The 22,758-nt window shown below is 50.0% G+C and overlaps 9 protein-coding genes across 9 annotated transcripts; 6 read left to right on the forward strand and 3 right to left on the reverse strand.

The window, feature by feature from the left end:
- Positions 1-2,745: 2,745 nt before the first annotated feature.
- J7T55_013413 (uncharacterized protein) lies at positions 2,746-5,136 on the forward strand (the record flags this gene model as incomplete). The annotated part of the gene is made up of 7 exons (XM_053141207.1): positions 2,746-2,989; positions 3,088-3,268; positions 3,563-3,646; positions 3,718-4,234; positions 4,295-4,792; positions 4,863-4,899; positions 5,117-5,136. The coding sequence occupies 7 exons, from the start codon at positions 2,746-2,748 to the stop codon at positions 5,134-5,136; spliced, it is 1,581 nt and encodes a 526-aa protein (XP_052995755.1).
- A 1,944-nt stretch (positions 5,137-7,080) lies between these two features.
- J7T55_013414 (fad dependent) lies at positions 7,081-9,907 on the forward strand (the record flags this gene model as incomplete). Its single annotated transcript, XM_053141208.1, has 3 exons — positions 7,081-8,453; positions 8,962-9,448; positions 9,503-9,907. The coding sequence occupies 3 exons, from the start codon at positions 7,081-7,083 to the stop codon at positions 9,905-9,907; spliced, it is 2,265 nt and encodes a 754-aa protein (XP_052995756.1).
- Positions 9,908-10,789: 882 nt separating this feature from the next.
- Positions 10,790-11,720, forward strand: J7T55_013415 (short chain dehydrogenase; the record flags this gene model as incomplete). The annotated part of the gene is made up of 2 exons (XM_053141209.1): positions 10,790-11,236; positions 11,424-11,720. 2 exons carry the CDS (start codon positions 10,790-10,792, stop codon positions 11,718-11,720), a joined length of 744 nt encoding a protein of 247 aa, XP_052995757.1.
- An 81-nt stretch (positions 11,721-11,801) lies between these two features.
- Positions 11,802-13,586, reverse strand: J7T55_013416 (uncharacterized protein; the record flags this gene model as incomplete). The annotated part of the gene is made up of 3 exons (XM_053141210.1): positions 11,802-12,049; positions 12,249-12,920; positions 13,019-13,586. 3 exons carry the CDS (start codon positions 13,584-13,586, stop codon positions 11,802-11,804), a joined length of 1,488 nt encoding a protein of 495 aa, XP_052995758.1.
- Positions 13,587-14,522: 936 nt separating this feature from the next.
- J7T55_013417 (glycerophosphoinositol glycerophosphocholine) lies at positions 14,523-16,247 on the forward strand (the record flags this gene model as incomplete). The annotated part of the gene is made up of 4 exons (XM_053141211.1): positions 14,523-14,714; positions 14,785-15,135; positions 15,217-16,064; positions 16,127-16,247. The coding sequence occupies 4 exons, from the start codon at positions 14,523-14,525 to the stop codon at positions 16,245-16,247; spliced, it is 1,512 nt and encodes a 503-aa protein (XP_052995759.1).
- Positions 16,248-17,235: 988 nt separating this feature from the next.
- J7T55_013418 (uncharacterized protein) lies at positions 17,236-17,699 on the forward strand (the record flags this gene model as incomplete). The annotated part of the gene is made up of 3 exons (XM_053141212.1): positions 17,236-17,269; positions 17,336-17,460; positions 17,595-17,699. 3 exons carry the CDS (start codon positions 17,236-17,238, stop codon positions 17,697-17,699), a joined length of 264 nt encoding a protein of 87 aa, XP_052995760.1.
- Positions 17,700-17,941: 242 nt separating this feature from the next.
- On the reverse strand, positions 17,942-20,439 carry J7T55_013419 (chloride channel; the record flags this gene model as incomplete). The annotated part of the gene is made up of 3 exons (XM_053141213.1): positions 17,942-18,275; positions 18,394-19,400; positions 19,477-20,439. 3 exons carry the CDS (start codon positions 20,437-20,439, stop codon positions 17,942-17,944), a joined length of 2,304 nt encoding a protein of 767 aa, XP_052995761.1.
- A 423-nt stretch (positions 20,440-20,862) lies between these two features.
- Positions 20,863-21,438, reverse strand: J7T55_013420 (uncharacterized protein; the record flags this gene model as incomplete). The annotated part of the gene is made up of 1 exon (XM_053141214.1): positions 20,863-21,438. One exon carries the CDS (start codon positions 21,436-21,438, stop codon positions 20,863-20,865), a length of 576 nt encoding a protein of 191 aa, XP_052995762.1.
- A 397-nt stretch (positions 21,439-21,835) lies between these two features.
- Positions 21,836-22,451, forward strand: J7T55_013421 (uncharacterized protein; the record flags this gene model as incomplete). Its single annotated transcript, XM_053141215.1, has 3 exons — positions 21,836-22,007; positions 22,064-22,277; positions 22,343-22,451. 3 exons carry the CDS (start codon positions 21,836-21,838, stop codon positions 22,449-22,451), a joined length of 495 nt encoding a protein of 164 aa, XP_052995763.1.
- Between the last annotated feature and the right edge of the window lie 307 nt (positions 22,452-22,758).

The raw sequence follows: 22,758 nt of genomic DNA on the forward strand, positions 1-22,758 counted from the left end.
CCATTTGGGCTAGGTGCTTCTTTGTGATTCGGCTCAAACATGTTTTGTACGTAATCAGTGTCATGATACTCCGATGTTTCCAGGCATTTCAACAGATCGAAGGCGAGACACAGCATTTTCATGCTGGAGAAGTGTCTTGCACCGGGTAAAAAGCGATGACCTCGTCTTCATTTCCCCCAAGTCGTCCAAATGTTGTTCAGTGGCAATGGGAAAGATTATAAAATCCGGATTTAGATTGGTCTTTAAGCTGCATTTTCACAATCGGGTACGACTGGTCTACACTTCTGGTCTTTGAGGATCATGACAGGCATTCAGTGTAAGCGTTATTCTTCCTTTGTAACAAAACACAACTGAAAGAGTCAGCGTTGAGTGGCTAGGGGAATGTCTTCCATTCAGCAGCAATTTAGCGAGGTACACTTTGAAATTGGATGTCTATTATCATACATGTCAGACGGACCACCTGTCACGTCATCTAAGTCAGACTGAATGCGAAAACGAAGACAGTAGCCTGTGTTTCGACTGAAAATAGCCTTTGATTTCACGTAAACATCTCACAAGGTGGGAAGGACAATCACACAAAGCTGGTCTTCTGCCCCAAAAGGGCGACACATAAGACTTATAGTGAAAGTTTCAAAAAGAACGATTGGAAATGCTTTCTGTGAGACGTTTCGCTCAAGGGTAGACCGATACCCAGAGAACCTTGGAATCGGTGTGTCAAGCAGCAGCATCACATCTCAGTGCTGGCCTATACAACTATGGACAACCTGACCCGAGAGTCCAGCGAACAATAGGATACGTCGAAAATCTTACAAATGGTATCCATCGTGTAATTCTCGCTTGTCTTGTCAAGCGCCCTCGGTGTCACCATTCCAATTGCACGGGCAGAATGGCTTAGTTGGTACCTCTACAGCTCTTCCAGATGAAAGAATCGAATGGTCGTGGAATCATCGTGAGAATTGAGCCTGTAGAATGTAGTAGCAATAGATCGCACTGACGGCGTGTTGAAGAAAACTAAAATAACATGTTGGAAAGCTGAAACAGCAAAGACAGAGTCTAAATAAGTATGCTGTGAAATATGGTCCCACCACGTCCCGCGCGTTGCCCTAGCAGAGCTACATTGATCACCACACATAGGCGCTATGCCAGGCTCATGAACCTTGGAAGCCAGCAGATTACAGTTGCGGGAAAGGAGCCTGGGAACTATGCAAGTTACCGTCACTCGAGACTTCGGTGTTGTTATAGAATGATCGGGCCGAGACTTGGGACGGCAAGAGTCACCTAGGTGCAAGCCTAATAATTGTTATTGCTAGCAGCGAAAGTAAGGTGATTCTGATAGTGTGATCTGAGGGGTTGCAAAATGTAATCTTACAGTTGAAACACAATGCATCTCCTACCTTGCAATGTGCTAATTATCATAACTAGCAAAGCAGCTCAGTATAGTCGTGCGATGGCTTTGGCTTTCCGCTTGAACTTCTATTTATAGCTTGGACAGCGTGGCTGGGATCAAAGTGGAAAGGTCTTGCCTTGGAAGATACGAAATTATCAATATTACTCGGCCTGGACTTTTTCTTCTTCTGGTATATGAGGATGTAAAGTCTGTGGCTTGGTAGGCGATCTATGACTGCGAACAGCTTCTAGCCTAATTTGTGGCGCTCATAAGCCAGTTTCAGAGTGCTTCCTATTGCCGTCAAAGCGACGGGCCTACGAGGTGACATTAAGGCGTTCATAACCATTGTCTATCTTACAGCCAATAGCCCGTGCGGTTGGTTGGTGGCATGAATCAGTGCTTGGGCTCGTGTGCGCCTGCCATGAGCCTACACTTGAGTCTCGGAGAAAAAACCCTCACGAATCCCGATTTCCTGGCATATCCAAATCCCTCCCATATGCGAGCTTATTTATTCTCCGTTCATAAATGGTGACAAGTACCCGTTGGATGAGATACGCAAGTAGCACAAATTAACTCTTGGTAGTGTGTTTCCATTCGTATTGTTGTTGCACTATCTATTGTCCGAAGTTGAGAAAGATCAGATCGGATCAGGCCGGGGGATAAGTTCACAGCCGACCGTCTGAGCAGCTTTGATGACTGTGATTGTTTATAAGTCATTCGGTCTCACGGTCCGGACTTTTACCGCTGTCACGCAACAAGGATCTCCAAATGAGAGTGAGATAAACGCACTGGGGTTCCTGGGCAAGCGATCTCGATCTGGGCTACCATTGCAACGGCCGCGAATCATCATACGGGACGAAACGCAACGGCCACTGGATCCGGCAGGTGTTTGCGCTCGCGACAGCGGGACCAGTAGACAAAGTCCCAAAAAGCCTCACGATACGCGGGACCAAAGCGACGGCAGACCAACGCTTTTCGACCCCCGATAGCTTCTCATTAAGCCCGCTTGCAATGCCGACACTGCATCGCCAGGCTCCCAGGCTTGCCATCTGGATTGTCGGACATCGAAACAGGACGTTTGAGGATCAAAACTCCCTTCCAGGTCTCAGGCCTATTTCCTTTCTCAGTATTCAAAATGAACAGATTATTTCAGTTACAATATGATCGCCACGCCCTTCCTTAGCCGCTCGAACGACTGCTCATTATTCCGAGTCAACCCAAAAGCAAGGCGCTGCTCCCATCCACAATACAAGAGAATCTCGACATTTTAATTTATCCCAGTCGTTGATCGACTCACTGTGCTCGCTTCTATGGGGTTGACTCCTCCGCCACATTTACTTCACCAAGCGTCTCAAGTTATGAATCAGGCCATGAGTCAGACTGTGCCCTCGGGCCTTGCCACCCGAGATAACTCACCGCCACGGCCGCGACAAAAGTACGGTGCGGCTTGTGAAGAGTGTCGACGGAGGAAATTGCGATGCGATCGCCGCCGGCCGCAATGCGGTGTCTGCCAGGCTTCTGGTATGCAGTGCCAAGTCGCATTATCTCGTGCTCTTCGGGGTCCGAAACCTGGATATATCAAGGATCTCCAAGCGCGGATTGGTGAGCATTCTTCTTTCACTTGTGATAGGATCACTGGCGAACAAAATGGTGTTCCCGACGTCACGACTCCACGTTACTAATTGCACGATAACGAACAGCGGCTCTGGAAGGAACCATCACTCAGGCTAACCAGCAACAAAAGTACGGCGGCTCTAATGATTGTGTCGACGATATGGCCCTTAACATGTCCCAGAACCCTCTTACCACATTCCAGTTTGGTGAACCCCAGCCTCTGAAACTTGAGATACCACCATATTCCGAAGACTCGATCCAAGTCCAGTCAGCAACTACACCTTCTTTAGCGACATCGGGCCTTTCTTGGGAAAGCACTCTCGCTGGAACCCAGTTGTCCCCCCGAGGCATGCTAGACAGTTCACCAGTGCCTTCACTCAATTATACCTTGTCCACCGGTGGACCATACATGCCAGATACGATGAATAACGCTGGTCTGGGATATATAACACCGGTCAGCCCAAGTATGAGTAGAAAAATGTCGACGGTTTCCACGGTGCATTCATCGTCTTGGTCCGACGCGTTTTCAGGCACGCCACTGGGTAGCCCGTGCGTGTCCAGGAAAATGTCAACTGTCTCCCCGGCTCGTTCACCTTCTTGCTCGGATGGCGAGGGACAGTCGTCGGTTCCGATTCAGGTTGATTTGTATGTTTCGTCCCGTCTTATTCATCTCAGCTACCAATGGAACAAGTCACAACTGACAATGCTGGCACTAGAGATCAAATGTATTGGGAAAGAGTCCACCACTTTGCTCCGATCATTCACCAACGTCGATATTTATCTTGGAGTAGAAGGCAAGACAAGACTGCAGCCCAAACGGCCCTACAATATTCCATGTGGACCTTGGCAGCTTCTGCAGGAACAGACTGTAATCAGCTCAGTGTGGACCGATTCTACCGCTGCGCCGTTCAAGCTCTGCAGGTGATAGACAACACCGATGATCCCGCAGGTCTGAAGCAATCCAGTGATCATGAGCAGGTACAGGCTCAGCTATTACTGTCTTTGTACGAGTTCAAACATATAGACTTCCGTCAGGGCTGGATCCGTGCCGGATGCGCTTTCCGCTTGATCCAACTTGGATGGTTCCAGGATATTGTATTAGGGATAAATCACTCGCCTGCTTCCATGGACTGGACCGAGTTGGAGGAAAAGAGAAGAACGTTTTGGCTTGCATTTTATCTCGACCGCATCATCAGTTTGAGGAATGATTCGCCTTGCACTTTTGGCGAGGAGGTGAGCTCAAGCTAATCGTACTTTCGACCGATGACCAAGTCCGAGACTAACTAGCATTAGACCTTAATCCCGTTGCCAGTCCCCGAGGCCAATTTTCAAAACAGTATGCCCACAATCACGGGGTATCTTTCCGACAGTCTCGACAGCCCCGACTATGCAAACGACACTCAGTCCTCGGACTTCACCGAGAGTATAATTTTGGCCACCATCTGTGGTCATGCATTGTCCCACCGCCGGCAGCTGCTAATGGAGCAAGCTCAATGTAGCGGAACGGATGATTTCTGGAGTCGCTATCGGCAGATTAACGCTAGACTTACCAAAAGAGCAGACCTTTCGGCCGCACGGTATTCCGCGCAAGCCGAAGAAATAGAGCCGGCACTGCTATTCCAAAGCATTATGTGGCGTACGATCATTTTATACATGTATGAAACTATGAAATTTGCGGCGGCACTGGCGGATGAGAATCATCCTGCATTAGAGTATTATCAGGAGGCCACAATTGCGGCACAGAATTTGGTGATTTTGAGTGATCAATTACTGCAGGTCAACTGCTCAAAGGTTAGTAATTGGCGAAGCCAACCTAAAATACGCCTCGCCATCTTCTATTCGAGCTGACAAATCATGATAGCTACATCCTCTTGCTCTTATCCCCCTTAATATGTGTGGTAAGCTTTTAGAAACATGGCCAGACCTAGCCATGTCCTTCAGCAATCAGTTCCGTAGCATGTCAGAAGCAATGCGCGGTTGACCGAATCCTTAGACGATGTTTCAATTTTCATCGTAAGAGAAAGCGGTGATGGAGACTGTGTACATTATAGAAGATCATTGAATACACTGTACATACAGACATTTTCCGGAAGGCGAGCCGAACACTGATTACAGGCTCCCTTCTCCTCAACTAGTCGGTATGATTCGTACCGTTGCAATCTCTTCTGATCTAAAGTTCTATCTCCTATCGCTACAAGTCGTGCAGGTTCGCAAATAGGAGTTCACTTGGACCCAATTACGTACATTCTCGTCCCATCAGTAGAGTCCTCGGCTGGGACTGCTCCGTTTCCATGAAACGAGTAAGGAAGTTCCGGAATCTCGCCTCCTGAAAGATAATACGAAGCTTGGATAGAGCCTAATTTCAATAAATTTCGAGTCGCCCGGAGGATACTTCTTTACGCACGGAATTCGGGCTCATAGTCTTGCCGCTCGAGAACGGATATCTGAGCACGTGCAAGAGAAAGTGATATGTGAGCACCGCATTCACTGAATATGCTTTTCCGAGCGGCATTCGGCGCTCAGGTAATTTCGGAATTCGAATCTCGTATCCTATACAACTAACAACGAGGCAGTTGTGTGCTATAAACCCGGCAAGTTTACCCGCAGCTCGCGAGCAGCCATGTGGAGTTAGAATGGATCAATTTAGGGTGCTATAGATATACTGAGCAATAACATTGGGTACATCGCCCGTCTCCATATAGATTCCAGACTTGAATATATGGCCCTGATAACAGCATTGATCTTTTCGCAAGTTATTCTGAAAGTGTGTCACGGTGCTGTGCAGGGGCCCTTGGTGAGAACATTTCTTTGCGCCAGGAGACTACAAGCCACAGGTGAAGATGTTGCATTGATAGAGTAGGCTACGATAGAGGATGCTGCAACAAGGGAGGAAGTGATTGTATGCGTAGCGGGAACTTCCAATATCTCGGGCTCATTGAAAAGTCACATAAGACGCCGTACTAGGACGTCAGAAATTTTGAAGTATTCAATCGAATCAGGAAGATGGTTGGTTGCGTTAGATGTTCAAGGATATGATCACACTATTCTTCCATCACGTCCGGGTTGGTAAGGGCCCACAGTATCTTCATATCATTATACATGAATCTTGTTGCTGATTCTATTTTCGTCATATTCAAGTCAACTCTTCGCATTCCGGACGGCTCCGATCCAAGCACGTAGCACTTTCACGACTGCGAAATATCCATAAGGACCATCGACAGTGCCAATTTGCGGGAGTTATGCACGAAGCTGGGAATGTCATGGACTGCTAGCTGGCCATTCCAGAGATTGTGTTGTTACGTGGCCACATGGTTTAAGCGACTACCTGTGCTGTCACGTAGTGACTAACATTTGATGTTCTTCTGAAAATAAGTCAACGATTTGCATCCTTGGTTTTCCTAGCATTTGTAGGCAATGTGAGTGGCAAGATGCAAGCACAGTATTCAGTCTCACTCGTCTCAATATATATTCAGTACTCATAGTCGGACTCGTCACGGTCTCCGTGTTGCCAGACTCGACCGGATACGGTGGAACTCAGATTACCTCTGAACGACGCGACAGACCAGGGCAGCTCAGTCTAATTTCCGCGCTTGACCCCACCCTAAAGCTTGTTGGCGCCTGTGCCTTGGCGGCGTCTTCTGATGTATAGCATGGTATTGAGAAGAAAGGACAACATTAATCTGCAAGGGAGGCGCCGTTGCGAGACTTTTCAAAGTCTATCCGAGTGTGAAAATGAAAAATGAGACGGGCTTGACCAAAATTTGATTCATCGAGCAGCAAGAGTTGCTGGTGTAATAACGTAAATTTTGTCTTGATGCTTTGGCTGTGGCTGATCCGTGAGGAAATTTGGCGTTTAAGGTTCTGAGAAGCCTTGCAATATTTAAACTTTAACCTCGAAAAGAGATGAACGCAGCCGTGTTCGCACTCTCCAAGAGAACATGTTCCCCGGAACTTGCGCTCACTACAAGTTTAAAAAGGAGGTATGCTGAGCCTCGCGATAGGACTTTTCAGACGCACTGTTGCATTGAGTCTCATTTCTTGATTTCGCTTCGCGAGTTTCTTCCTCCAACATTGACAATATGCGTCGACTCCAGCGCTTGACAGCGTTATGGCTCACCCCCTTGGTGGCGGCGACTGAATATGCTGGCAAGTCTCAAATCGAGACTTTGACCACAGATGTCCTTCTGGTCGGCGGCGGCTCTTCAGGTACTTACGCAGCCATCCAGCTGCACGATTCGAACAAAAGCACAATCGTTGTCGAACGCACCGGTAAACTTGGTGGACATGCGGATTCGTATTACGGGCCGAACGGCGATGTCTACAATGTCGGCGTGCAAATCTTCTACGACATTCCTGTCGTTACCGACTATTTCGCCCGCCACGGCGTCCCTCTTTTCACAGCGCCGACAAATGCTACATCGAGCACTATCAATGCGGACTTCTCGCTTGGCGTGGCAGCTCCCCCAGGAAACGTGAGCCTCACAGAAATTGGTATTGCCATCCAGCGATATACGGAGTATCTTGCAGCAAACTTCTCTACCGTTTACCCAGGGTATTACTTGCCAAATCCGGTACCCGAGGATCTCTATATGCCCTGGGGCGACTTCATGTCAAAGTATGGCCTCGGTGCTATCGCAAACCTAATCAACAGCTATATCCAACCGGCGGAAGCATGGAAAGAGCCCGCTCTGTTTCCTCTTAAGCTGCTCAGCCTAGACCCAGTAAGAGGCATCACGTCGGGATTCAAGGTCACGCGGGATGTTAACGACCTTTATCGATCTGCTGCCTCTATTCTTGGCAACAGTGTTCTCTACAACTCGAGTGTTACCAGCCTTTGTCGATCTGATTCCGGAGTAGAGGCCATTGTACAGACACAATCAGGCATCAAACGCATCGTAGCCAAGAAACTTTTGGTGACAACGCCACCCGTGTCCGAAAATTTCGAAGGCTGGGACATGGCCGACGAGGAAACAGAACTGTTCAGCAAGTTCATAAGCCAGCAATACTATGCCGGCGTTATTCGTCACTCCGGCCTGCCTCAAGCCACATTGCAAAACGTCGCCTTCACGACACCGTTCAACATCCCTGTTCTTCCAACTCTCTTCAACATCGTCCCAACGGGATTTCAAGACAACACTTCAGTGGTATATTACACTGCGCACGAGCGCATTGAACCTGAGGCAGTCAAGGCTGATACGGTAGCCACTTTGGAGAGGCTGGCTTCTGGAGGTGTCATTGGCGAGTCGGAAACCGAGTTCCTGGCGCTGTACGACCATCCACATGTTCGAATGTACGTTGAATCAGATGATGTTCGTGATGGGTTTTATTCAAGATTGTACGCATTGCAAGGCCAGCGGAAGACGTACTGGACTGGTGCAGCGTGGGTAACCCAAGCTTCTTCACCCATTTGGGACTTCACAAAGAGTATTGTTTCAGACCTACTGGCTGACTTGTAAGCACTAATATGCTGGAGTTTAATAATTATCATTTCACGTTGGTTGAAAGTATCTAGTCTTGGAATCATCTGAAGAAGGAGGAGCAGAGGATGCATAGTAGACCACAAGATTACATCATCCCTTATGCCGGAGAATGAATAGAACGCTACAGAATCATATTATCCGAATAGTACGAAGTAGCTGATCGTATTCTAGTCGTGAGCATGAGCCAGCCTTCAAGTCTCCTGCGAATGACTGATTGTATCTGTCACCACTTGAAAAAGCAAGATGGGTATCTTCTCATTCGCAAAGTTCGAACCAGCGAATTGGTGATCTGGAAATGAAATTCCTCTCGGGGGCCTCATTATGCCCATGGCTCTTTCTTCGATGTATTCCTTTTTTTCTCAAGTCTTGAGACGCCCTTTCCTCATTGTTCGCAGTCAAAACGTTCTGATTTGATCGTCCTTTCCCTTGAGTATCGAACAAAAGCAGCTCGGTCTCTCAATGACTTACTCTCCCACTCAGTCTGTTTCAATATCTCGACACCATCCGACAAGTCAGCATGTGCAGTGTCGCTTTAATCACAATTGTCACTCTCACGGCTACCGTGGCTGCTTTACCGAGTGCATCACGGCCGGTCATGTCCACCGATAATCTTCCCGACATTGCATCAGTCATGTCCGTCCCAACAGCCGCATTCGTGAGTTATCCAACAGGAAATCTCGTCCGAGCCGACATGATAAATGCTACTACAGTAGGCCCGCTACCGACGGCCGCCGTCAGGGAACGATGGGCGTGCGCTTCATCCCCAATTTTCACATGGGGAGACGAGGACAGCGGTGGGGTCGGCGTGACAATCACAAATGCAGATGGGGATTGGCGGGCATTCTACATCTACCAGAACCTTTGCGACTACGTTCCCTTGAAATATCTTTGGATCGCAGCAAAACACACCGTTTTCGTTTCCCTGCCAGCCGACTTTCAAGGACGCATCACCCGTGGTACGGACGAGGTATGCTAGCGTCCAGCTCATGCTCGTGTCCATTTTGCTGACAAGTCTGGGCAGTGGAATCTCGGCGGCGTTCCCAGACCACTTGGGACTTGGTTCGAGCTTGCTGTCGACAATCGAAGTTGGATCTGGGGAGACGTCTCCCTCATCCGGGGATGTGATGGCGCGGTGCTCATGTGGGCACTCGACGGCTCCGGTGCGTGGAAGGGATTTACCCAAGACGTTGTGGATGGTGCGCCCTCGGGAGTAGCTCCATCTGGTGCGTACGACATTAAGCCCTCCGGGCGATGGGTCATTGCGGCTACAGAGAACTGGGACGGGTCAACGAATATCGTCCCCATGATTTGGGATCTGGAGAAAGTCGGCCCAGAGTATGTCTACGTTGATGACGCTCACGGAAACCCGGTGATCGCGTCTAAGAATGGTCGTTTTGCAACTTATTGGCCACCAGGAATACTTTAGTCAATGTTCCAGGCCGGTTTCACATATCATTACAAGACGAACTTGGATTCCTCGAAATTGAATAGAATACTTCCAGTGTGCAGTTTGGATTGTACATACTTTCTTGGGCTGGGCTTTGTTAGTCTTCGTTGGTGCCCTGGGTATAGCTTATTGTCGCCATAAGGCAATATTTCAATGCTGTTCAAGGTTTTGTGGGGTTACATGTGTGATACATGTTCAAAGGAACATATCTACTGGGAACTCCCTGACCAAGTCGTTATCCGGCATGAATGCTTGTAACAGCGTACAACTGGAAATGCTTCAAATGTTCTGGGTGGAGCCTGAAGTTGACCGGAAGGGATTCTTTAAGTCAGAGGTTTGTTACAAAAGTGATGAAAGCCCAGATATGGGTGGGTTTTGGTATCGTTTGACCGGGACGTAGTGACCCGCGAGGTTGATCAGAAGTCCAGGTACCAACCCTAGAATACCTCACGTGTTTGGCATATATCTCGGTGCATCATACTCGGCCACGATCCAAGGCAAACCCTTCTCCGCAATGCTTCATGTGATGAAGTCATCGAAACGAGGGCGGCCATCACTACGGAGCCAAGTCAGTATCTGTTCTCGTCTCGTGTGCCCATGACTCGATGGATAATTTCAACAAAGCAGCCTGCCGACGACTCCAGTCGACCAACCTAGTAGTGTCAATGATGCAATGAATATATCGGCATTAACCGCCAGCAAACTCCGTTCGATTTATAAGCCGCTTCTAGACAGACATTATATATCGCACCACAAGACAATAAAGGTAGCAAGTATATTCAATAAATCCTTGGCATTTTAAGCACTTCGCAGACTACCTAGAATAAATTTTGCATCCACCGCACCATACACGTCAAGACCATGGCTTCCAAATATCAGAAGCTGCTTAACAAGCGCGTCCTCGTCATAGGCGGGACGTCGGGAATCGGTTTCGGTGTAGCAGAGGCGTCACTCGCGTCGGGGGCCTCAGTTATCGTGTCATCCTCAAATCAGTCCCGGGTCGATGCAGCCGTTGAGAAGCTCAAGGTCGACTTCCCAGACAGCAAGGTAGCCGGCTACGCGTGCGACCTGTCCCAACCTACGGTGGAGCAGGATATTGAGAACCTTTTCTCCAAGGTTGGCGAGGTTGACCATATAGTCTACTCAGCTGGCGACAAGCTTGCCTCTGCGCCTGTCGAGGAGATCACGTACGAGAAAATCATTGCTGCAGGTCAAGTCCGATTCATTGCAGCTCTGCTTGCAGCCAAGGTTGGGAGCAAGCATCTGAGTCCTGGCCCTCACTCCTCTATCACACTTACGACTGGCTCTGTAAGCCAGAAGCCAAGGCCTGCTGTATGTAGTCTGACTTCTCGCCACCATCACCTTCCTCAAGTCTGTCTCAAGAGCGTCGATATGTTGCGTTTCGAGGAGGTGATATACTCATGAAAGGCCTCCCGCCAACTCGAGACAGTTCTCGACAATTTTCAACCAAGTGTTTGCTGACATGAGACCTTAGTGGAGCATGATCGCGGGATTCGCTACAGGACTGCATGGGCTGACAAGGAACCTGGCACTGGACTTGAAGCCGATCAGGGTGAACTTGGTGAGCCCTGGTGTGGTGGAGACCGAGCTTTGGGACTCCTCGTTTGACCAGGAGACCAAGAAAAAGCATCTGGAAGGAATTGCTGGAACACTTCCAACAGGAAGAGTAGCACAGCCTGCAGACGTGGCTGAAGCATATTTGTTCCTGATGAAGGACCCAAGCGTGACCGGCACGGTTGTGGATAGCAACTCAGGTGCTTTCTTGATATAATGTGTGCTCGCTACGACAGAACATCGAAATGCAAAAATTTCAGACCTAGTCATCAAATCCACCTTCTTATATATACAGTGTTCATACTTTCTCGCTTCCATCACCCGTCAATTGTGGATGAGACGTAGGCTTTTGAGTCTCAAGCTTCTGAGCCTGCCACAGCCTCAGAAATTCGTCCCTCTCATGCACCAGGTACGTCACAAGGAACACAAGTATAGTCAAGGGAATGGCAGCTGCCCAATACCACCAGAACTTCGGGCCATGAGTGCCGAAAATATCGGACGGTATACTGAATATAGAAGCCACGCATGCGGGCGGTGCAAATACCACTGCAGCATTTAGGGTTAGCCATCAAAGCACTGAGGAAGAAGTTCGTAAAGATAGGTCGAAGTAGGCCACCATATTCCCGATGCCTGTCTCGAAAATTGCAGCCTAGTAAAAGGCTTTGGTTCAAGCAATGAATCAGACCACACTTATGGCAGATGCTTCTTCCCAGAGGAGCTAACATTGTGTCCGAAAGCTGCTTACTTGCTACTAGGGTCAGAGACTTTGCTGTGCGAGCTTCGAGAATAGCTATGCGGCCACCGATCATCCCATTCAGCGCCGCTAGCGACGAGGTCATGCGTGCATAATCGGCCAGGTGGGCGCGGAATTCGCGGTGGAGGTAAAGGAAGTCCGGAGTAGATGAGAGCCAATCTCCATCGCCCGATACAATGTCTGGCGTTCCGTCAGTCGGCGCCGCTTCAGCCGTGGATACGGCATCAAAGGCATCGTAGGGCTCATGGCCCTGAGGGATGCCAAGAGAGTCCAACACAGCTCCGAGCGCCTCGAGATACTCCGGACATTTGAATTGGCTCCATGCAGTCTCGACCTGGTTACTCTCGTCGATTTCACGCTGTGTCCTGCGCTGTGCGGCCCACCCAGATGAACGCATCGAGGCCGTTTGGTGGCTGACGAATCCGAGGAGTTGGCAGTAGTGACTGGCTACCAGCTTCCGCGGAAAGATTGCTGCAGAAACGGGGTCTCCTAATGGTCCGAGGACATCGATATGGTTCCTGCTATAGTAGCTCAAGTCATCGAAAAATGACTCGTGCAATGGCTTTTCTGACCTGAGGCCCAAGATCTCGTCGGGGATGAAACCATGGAACCCGCCTTCAAAAGGCTTTATACTTAGATCGACCCGACGTTTGTTCAGCCATACTGTTCTGGGAGCGGGATCGCACAAAATCACCGCTTTACGATGCTGTCAATTCAACCTTGTCCATTATTTGCGTCTTTAGAGGAGAGAAAACACTCACCTGTCCACCCGTCACCGTTCTTTCTCGACCAGAAGGAACACTTGCGCGGTGCGACTAGCAGCCATCCACGCTCGGGTGACTTCATCCACTTATAGCACTGGATTTGTCGTCCTGTGGAAACACATTCCACAGTGCTGGGGTTGTGGCGATCGAAGATCTTGTGATCAGTGACTCCCACCTGCCACAACTCAAAATACTCCAAAGAGAAAAAGCTCCTTGGACGAGTGGTAGTGGGTAGTCTTGGGCAATTGATCACTTCGTTGAATCGAAACGTCGTCTGACTCCATTGGTGCCTCTCGAATATGTCGCCCGACACGCCAAGTTTTGAGTTGAGAAGCGAACGAAGCTTTGGAAATGCTGTTGAACTGATGGCGGTCTCAAAGGAGAATATGCGGCGTGAATTCGAGCTTGCGCTATCCTTGTTGGGCTCATTGAGAAATTTCTCAACCTGTGCGAGGCTATCCTTCCCAACGCATCGCTTGATCTCACGGGCAGTGTCAACCCCAGCGACTGGGTGGATTTCAAGGATGGAAGCTCTTAAATCCATTATGCTCACTTTCTTTCGCATTTCTTCGCAGGGAGAAAAGAAGCTTGGAAAGTAAGTGAAACTCCTCAGATGGGAGCCTGGCTGCTTATATCCCGCCTTATGCTGATCAGCTGAAGGCATATATACGTACCGCAGCTATAATCTTAGCGTAGGATCTGTTTTCAGCCACACCTGGGGAGGAGGGCAGGGCAGGGCAGGGCGTATGGAATAGCAAGATGCTATTCGCTCCAGGACGGCCCTGCATGCAATGTGACCCCCGAACGTTTTTACACTGAATATCCTCAAGCTTACATATTCGGCAATTCTCTAAATCAGGCACCAAAATATCTGAGTTGTTTCTCATCGACCAGGGTCAATTATTTACATTTTAGACGATGAGGTCATTCAAAGACCCATATCAGAGGCCCATACCCGATAATACGATGTTTTAGCTTGCGTCGACAATGTTAGACTAGCCCTCAGATGTCAAGACACTTGTCCCAAAACCGCGCATACGTAATATTGAGACTGCAGGATCATTGCAGCCGGCGTGTTGGCTATTTTACCATAAGACGACTATGCGTGTAGAATCCTGTGGTGTGAAAATTACTAAGCCATTGAATTTTGTAATACGGACCTGTCCGCGATACAGCTAACGAATGAATAAATGAGTGTCAACTATGCAGGCCTAGACCGGCGGAGGGAGGCTGGAATGCACGATCCAGGGTCGGTTCCCCTTCATCGCACGTAATCAATCCCACTCATGTGAGTATTTCTCATTAGACAACACATCTTATCAGCAGCGAGGTCTTCCGCGGGCCAGTGCTAGACGGATGAGGACCCACACTACCGGCCCACCTATCTGCACTACAACGGTTCAAGATTTTTGGTGGATCATAGAGCTTGTGAGAGATATATAACGATGGAACCCATTGAAAGGATGGCTGCCAAGAGCATGTGAGATGCAAACAGTCCAAAATGTCGTGCCCACCACAGATAGCCGTATTTGAGCAACTGGGGCATACTCCTGTGGTGGACATGAACGAGAAGAAGCAGACCTCAGGTACTGTCTCTGGAGCGCTGAATCAAAGGCAGCTACGGTCCCAGGAGAGCTTTCCTGCTGATCAGAGCAATTGCCGTACGGCATCGATTTTTGCCGTGGCAGGCTGCGTGAGTCCCCATGAGGATTCTGTGCCGCAGGCTAAGCATCTGGCAAATCACTGATGATTTCATCACCCAGACCGCAGCCAATTTCTCCGATGGCTATCAGCAGCAAGTTGCCTCTACTGTGAATCTCATATTCGCACACATGCTCGGCAAGGAGTACACGTCCGATGACAAAACGAGAATTTCCAGCGCCCTGATCGTTGGGCAGATCTTCGGAATTCTTCTGCTAGGATTCGTCACCGACTGGTGGTCGCGCAAGGCCGGAATGGTCTTTACCTCGGCTCTCGTCGTCATTGGCAGCCTGATGGCGACATTGGCGCTTCGGGTTCAGCATCTAGGAGTCGAAAATATGTTATGGTATTTGACAGTGGTCCGTGGCATGGCTGGGGTCGGTGTTGGAGGCGAGTTTCCTGCCGGTGCTGCTGTAAGTTCATCCGCGATAAGAAAGAAAAATAAGGGAGGGGGGGGGGAGGTCAAACACTTTGATACTGACTTATTCGAAAAGGCCGCTTGCGAAGGGATGGAAGACTACAAACCAAAGTCTCGCGGACCCATCTTCGTGTGCGCGACGACGTTCATCACCTGCTGGGGAGGGCCCGTCTGCGTCTTTGTGTACTTGATGACACTTCTCGCGTCCAACAACAACCTCGCTACTACGTATATTGCGGTTAACTCAGTCTCGGTCACTCTCCCACTCTTTGTTTTCATGTTTCGTCTCCGCATGCAAGACTCCAAGCTTTTCCAACGGTCCAACTTCAAGTCGACGAAGACGGTCAGGATCCCACTTCGGCTCATCCTCAAGAGATACTGGGTTCGCCTTTTGGGCACAGGAGGCGCCTTCTTCATCTACGATTTTGTCAACTTCCCAAACAGCATCATGTCTAGTACGATCATCAACTCACTAGTGCCAGGCAAGGCTCTTCAGACAGTTGCTATATGGCAGCTCATACTGTCCCTGATGACACTACCAGGAGTTTTCGCCGGCATCTTCCTCGTCAACAAGCTTGGCCGCCGATGGACTGGTATCTTGGGCTTTGGAGGGTATCTGCTCGTCGGACTCATTGTCGGGTGTTCTTTCGCCCAGATCTCCAAGGTCATTCCCGCCTTTGTTGTTATGTATGGGTTGATGCAGAGCCTTGGGCACATGGGACCAGGTGCAACCCTTGGGCTTGTGTCCACAGAGTCATACCCCACTGCCATCCGAGGTGTTTGCTACGCGATGTCAGCAGCCCTAGGCAAGGCTGGAGCAGCTGTGGGGACAGAGGTATTTACTCCCATCAAGGAGAATCTTGGTCAGAGGTGGACATTCTTCTTCGCTGCCATCTTCGGTGCTATTGGAATGGTCGTGTACTGGTCAGTTTTGTGAATCTCTTGTCCGGTTGAACAAATCCGTATCTGACTGTATTGATATCCAGGTTCTTGATCGAAGACATGACGCAATCGGATCTTTTGGCCGAGGACAAGGCTTTTGAGATATACTTAAGGGAGAACGGATGGGAGGATGAGATGTTGGAAAAGGCAGAACGCAGGGAGTGAAGGAATCCACAAGCAGTTCGGCCGTATATAAACGACACGGGAGTCAAAACGAATCGCAGTTTAACACCAGTTGCCTAACAAAGCAAGTGGAGTACGTTTGTGCCGTTCAAGGAATCACTGCAGAAATGTGCCATCCACATGACATGACTTCACGTTACTAAAACACATCTCTAACACCACGTAGCAGAGGCCTTGTTGCGGACAACGGAGATCCGAGGCGTCCCCAAGGAATAGCAATCTATCCGTGGAAGCCAAATCCAGGTCTGAAGTGTAAACACACTTCTGCTGTCCGGAAGTGCAAAACAAACACCATGCGAGAGCCAAAGAACACAATTGTCATACCCAAGTGCAATAATGAACCATGCAGGGATCGAACCTGCAATCTCCTGATTTCAAATTGCTCGTGAGAACATCGCGAGTCGTAGTCAGACGCCTTGCCATTGGGCCAATGGTCCTTAGATGAAAATTCGCTCGTCAAGGCGGGATAGATTGGCAAAGCAAGACGAGCTTGTGCGGTGGGGCAAGGGTGGAAGCTTGCGTGCCAAACGCGAGCCGACCGTATGCGGGATCAACCGGGTCTGGCTATCGAATCCGTGTACTGCAGCAGGAGGAAACGATTGTGAAGTCGGTAGTGGCAACGGATGAAGATAATGATATTTCACGATATCAACATCGGATGCTGTGGTGGTCAGGGCTCAACTTTATACTTGCAGCAGCATCCCAATGACGGCGCTGAGCCGGGGAGGTACAAGTTTATTGTACCTGGGTCCTTACATAATGGGGCTTGTCGCACTCACCCGAACCCTGAGCTCTAAAGTGCTTTCCCAAGATCAGGGGGGGGGGTCCCATCAGACTGGTGCACGGACCTCCCAATCGACGCCAATTGGAAGCTGCATCAAGGTCATCGTGAGCCGCCTGGTCGACTTCAAGGACAGACCAAATTGGGGCAATTGAAGGCTCAAGTCCACCCACGATTGCACCACTCAAAATGGCACACGATGAAGCAATTGAAGTGCCGCGCCGTAAGACCATCTCGTCCCATCCAAGCTTGACCCAGAGAACCTGTACTGACGTCCAACCGCGACCAGAGGCAACCCGCGAGGAGATGCGCGATGCGAAGCTCCCGCTGGCATACCGAGACAGCTGCGCGAACCTCCTGATCCCACTCAACCGATGCCGTTTCGAGACATACTATCTGCCCTGGAAGTGCGAGGTAGGTCAACCCCAGACTGCCCCGGCAATGGCCGCTCGCGGTGGACATGGACCTCTGGCAACCAAACCGGACTTTGATGGAACTGTCCCCGCGCGCTCGAGGCTTGATGGGCAAGCGCTGACTCGCAAGTACAGCAAGAGAGGCACAGCTACGAGAAATGCCAATATGTCGAGTTCAAGAAGCGAGTGGCTAAGATGGACGAACTCAGAGCAGCCAAGGGTGGTGCGAGGAGCAACTAGAAGGGAGCCAGGTACAGGCGAGCTGTTTGTGTTTGCATGTTCGAGGCCGACAACGGCACCAGAAGACACAATAGACGATTTGGTCGTACCAAACAATATTCAAGAATTGCAACATCACAAGACGTGTACAAAGCCAGTCCATCATGGTTTATGGTCGGCCACTGGAAAGAAATCGTGAAAAGGTCTTCGGCAAGGAGGACAAGAAGGTGCACAGGCTCTTATAACGAAATTGCTTCTGATATCTAGGCACTCCTCAGTCCGTCCAAATACTTCACCAGCCGTTTCTTGATCACAAGGCCCAGCATTCTTGCGGTATCCTCCTCGACAATGACTAGATAACGCAGTCCCAGCTTGCCGAACATCTCTACAGCGTACTCGACCGGTGCTGTAGATGGGATAGTCAAGGGGGTGCGATTGATAAAGTCAGAAATTGGCCCTCTGATGAGGTCGGCCACATCGTCATACCCGAGCCTGCCTTCATCGGCTTCCTCCACGTGCTCCTTCAGCTTTAGAGCAAATTCGAGTTCCGCCTCTGGCAAATAGCCATGGCAAATACCTTGTTCATTAACCAGCACTCTAGTATGCGTTCGTTAGTTAATTGCTACGGATCTCGAATTTATGCATTCTGGAAAATTCTAATCAAAGGCGGGGATGGGGGGGGGGGCAACCGTAGTGGGAGAAGGCTTATACTTACAATCCAGCGTCCATCAACCCCCTTGACTTCAACTGCGCGAGCTTCTCACGCAGAAGTTGTCTGCGCACTACGCCGTCCGGTCCTATATGCACCGTAATCTCCTCCATTGTGTTTTCAGGCGGTATCAGGTCCGCCACCATCCCGCCTCCTGCTTCTCGCACCTTTGCCAACGCATGCTCAGCGTCTAGGAACGGGTGTCCCAGCAAGTGCTGGCTCAGATCATACACACTCTCTCCGCTTATAGCATCGGCAACCCATTTGCTAGTAAGAATAGCTACCATGAAGGGTGGGATAAAGTTCACCTCGCCTGTCAGCTCGAACATGATGACTGCAAGACTGACTGTCATCCGAGATACACCAGCTAGAAATGCTGCTGCGCCAACCATTGCGAAGATACCTGGAGAGATTGAATCAAAGAGGAAGGGGATTTGCCCGACCATCCGTCCAAACAAAGCACCAGCGTCCAGGGCAGGAATGATGATTCCCGAGGGGACTTTGCAACCAAAGGTAATGATCGTGAGTAGTAACTTGACCAGCGTACCGGTTGCCAACCACAAGTAGTACACAGACTTGTCTTGCAGCGCCTCCATTTCGCAAACGTGTGACGTCTCCACGTCTTCCGGCTCGTTGCAGTCAACTAGCAATTCAGCCATGACTACATCACCTGTCGACCTGGTCAAACTATTTGGGTACTGTAAAACAGATGTCAACAGCACGACAAGGAATATCTCGAACAGTGGGTGGTCTTTGATGAGCGCATGTTTCCGGAAAACTTTGGACCATCGAAAATTCGCTTGGCAAAACACCCCTCCGAAGATGCCGCCACATATGCCTAGCAGGATGAAGACAAGATAGTGGACGGCGTCGTAGTTAACGCCGTAATTTGTTTCAAAGAGGACGAGCTTGCCTGTGGCCGTCGGGTTGAGCTCCTTGAGGGTGGCGGCTGCGACGAGCGAGCAGAGGAAGGCTTTCCACAGCACGGGACGGGGAAAGTACGTGCTTATTTCCTGCAATGGAAAAGTGAGCGGCCTTGGTCAAGAAGAAGATGATGCATGTACATGCCCGTGGTTGCTGAAAACATACCTCATAGCTGAAAAGCACACCACCAATCGGTGCTCCGAAAGCTACAGACAGTCCAGCTGAACAGGCAACACTAAGCATCTCCCTCATCTTCCTGCCGTTCGTACGATACTTAGGAAACCATCTTGCCACCAGATATCCTACACAAGTAGATATGTGGACAAATGGTCCTTCTTTGCCCAGATTCATGCCTGTACCCACTGCGAAAATGGCACCCACAGCCTTGACGACTAACACTTTGAAGTCGAGGAAGTGAGGAATAACAAATCCTGACAAGATCGTCTTTATCTCTGGGATACCGCTTCCAGCAGCCATGTACATCGATTTGCCGGTTGTGGTTTCGGTGAAGTGGTCCTTTGGGGATGAGCCTCTCCATGCCTCGCCGGCATCCTCACCAGTTCCTGCGACTGGCAAGGCGGTCTTGGTGAGCATTGTGACGCCACCGGCCATGAGGCCATATACAAGAGCAAAGCAGACATAAATTCCATATGCAGTCCCCCAAGAAGTCGACCACGGCCTCCACGCGTCACCACACCGCTCGCGATCCAGCCACCAGCCGCCACTGCCGACACATCTCCCTTCCTTCCAGTCTGCGACACTCGCTACACTGACGTCCACTAGGAACGCCACGGCAGCGGTCAGCACGCCAATGATGAACGCAGCAACCCAGCCCTGGGCAGCATCCCACCACGACACCAGCCGGTTCCTTGCGGGGCTTGATCGATGCAGCAGTTGATGCCGCGCGCTGTCCTTGACGAGATCATGAAGCCAGTCTATGGTGGTATAGTCATTATATGGGAGGCGCTCCCCGATAGTCTTCGAAGAAGCATGCAAGGCCTGTTCGTCCTTGGATATGGAGCTGGCCAGTAGGGATTCTTCATCGATTTCAGAGCGTGCTGAAGAGGGGATGCCGAGCAATGCTGAAGTCTCAGTTGGTACGTGCCGGTTTTGGTGGTGGTCGTTCATTTTGATACTGGTAAGGGACTGGTCTTGAACTTGAATGGACAAGATATGTACATGGGCACATCACTCGATGGGCTGTAAGGGCATTATCACCTACCGAATAGCAAACCCTCTTATCACTACACCGTTGACTTCGTGCCAGATACTGTCTCACAGCTTATCAGCACCATCTAGGCAGTACTGCATACTTGAGGAGTGACATCACCGGCAGTTTTAAAAGCTCAAGCAGCAAGCCACAGAGATAAGGTAGGAGATAAGCTCGTTCATGTGCGGCTATTACGAGGTGTAGTTGGAGAGTCAACAGCCTCTGGCAGCTATCTGCGATTTGGAGTCAAGCAGTCGACTAGGTTAAGGCCAGTCGTTGGAGGACAACCCCCTGGCCCCTGGTCTTCAGCCGTTCAGCCCTCCTGGATTTGGCTCTTGATTCTACAGTATCCCTCTCTCCCTCCCTCTGTCTCTCTCTTTCTTTTGATCAGGACTTGTGATCTGCATTGTTGCACTGCCACGGGTGTATCTCGGGCATTTCAGGGGTTCAATGCGTCCATTCATGGAAATCCCATCGTGCAGAACAGGGAACTCAACATTCACATCCAATTCGAGCATTTCCATGTCCTCGACCCTGTGTCTCGAGTCCGCCTGAGCAACGAAGCGCTGTTCTCGGACTGTGAGCCCCAGACTCGCACTCATACTCAAGTCTATGCGCATGGAAAGCTCGTATTCAGAGGCTGCACCTCTCTCCCGCCGTGCATATTCGCGCCCGCCTCCGTCCCGAGCAAGCGGCAGCTTGGTGGTACTGCAACCTGGAGAGAGAAGCTTGTACGCACCTGGCCAGTGGGTCCAGTAGAGCCACCCCTGAAATACCCCATACGAGGCATTTGAAACTTCTCTGGTAGGGTTGCACCGTTGGGACTCTTCCCTTCTTGTCAACAATGCTCCCTCCTTGTAAGTGCAGGTCAGTCCCCTTCCCAAGCAGGCTATGGTCTCCCAGGAATGCGGCTCCATATTGAAGGGGCAGTGGCCCGACACTTTGATGAGCGCCGATCTGCTGTAGGATCATTTTGGGACGTCCATGCCGGCCAAAGATTGGTAGAGGCCTCTTTTAGTGGTGCTTGGCAACCCTGAAGCCCGCTTTTCGCTACCGGCATGCTTGAACCCCTGACGGAATTCTACCCGTTCCTGTTTGTAAACGCCAGGGGAAACAAATGGGACATTGAATCGAAACAGAAAACAAAAAGACGATCACCCTCGGGCCTAGATATTTGTCTTTGGCATGACTTCATATTGTCTTAGGTCCGTTTTCGCAGCTGTCCATCTACTTCCATTCTTATAAAGCTCCAGCCAAACGCTTGTCAATCCTTTTCTCATCAAGGTCCGCACGATCATCCAAGCCATATCCAAAATGCAGTTCTCGCTCGTTGCCATCGCCTCCCTTTTCGCATCCGCCGAGGCTGCTCACTTGTGGAGCAAGCCCGCTGTGAAGCTGATCAAGACCAAGCAAGCTGTTGCTACTAACTACACTTGGACCGTGACTGGTTGGAGTGCTGGTTGTGCTCGGGCTGGCTGTTATTATGGTATGTTTCTGAACTACCTCTCACGCACAATAAATATAGCTAACTCCATTTTCCAGACTTCAATATAAGCGCCCCGGCCTTTTCGGACTCAGTGCCCGCGTTCAGCGCTTATTGCTCGGGGTTTGGCGAGGGCGCCCCTTACGAGGAGTGTGATATCCTCGACGATGGAGCAAACCTCCACCAAGTTGCCGCCCGCCTGCAGGCTGTTAACACGACCGGCACGGGGGCTCACTTGGCTGTGAGCTACGAGTTTTCTGACCCTACTGCCGAGTGAGTGCTGCCTTGTTTCCACTACCACGAGATGAGGAACGGTAAACTGACGAGCCTAACTTTAGGGGGACGTACTGGAACTACACGGCCTACACTGTCTCGTCGTACAACCAGTTCGTGGCGCCACCGTTGAACTTTACCGTGACTCCTACAGAGATCTGGGGTGTCGCTTGAGGAAACATCTTGGCGCTCTGCGACCTATATCCTGTGGTACTCAAGTGCTGAACACCACGATACCTATGGCGGGATACACAAACCATTTATATCACAAGATAATACGACATGTCAGCTATGCTTAATGGTATTTAGATAATTTACACGTTATTTCTTCAAGCCTTTTCGCTCAATGTTACTTCATGCTGGTCCGGTGTATCTGCATTGCACTCTGATTAAATACAGTAGTATCACGATTCTGTGGGTGTCCCGCCTCGATAGTCCGAAATAAAGGATATCACCTATAAAATCGGCATAACAAACGATC

Source organism: Diaporthe amygdali (assembly GCF_026229845.1).
Source record: "Diaporthe amygdali strain CAA958 chromosome Unknown NODE_8_length_1307975_cov_65_857355, whole genome shotgun sequence".
In the NCBI taxonomy this organism is placed as follows: domain Eukaryota; kingdom Fungi; phylum Ascomycota; class Sordariomycetes; order Diaporthales; family Diaporthaceae; genus Diaporthe; species Diaporthe amygdali.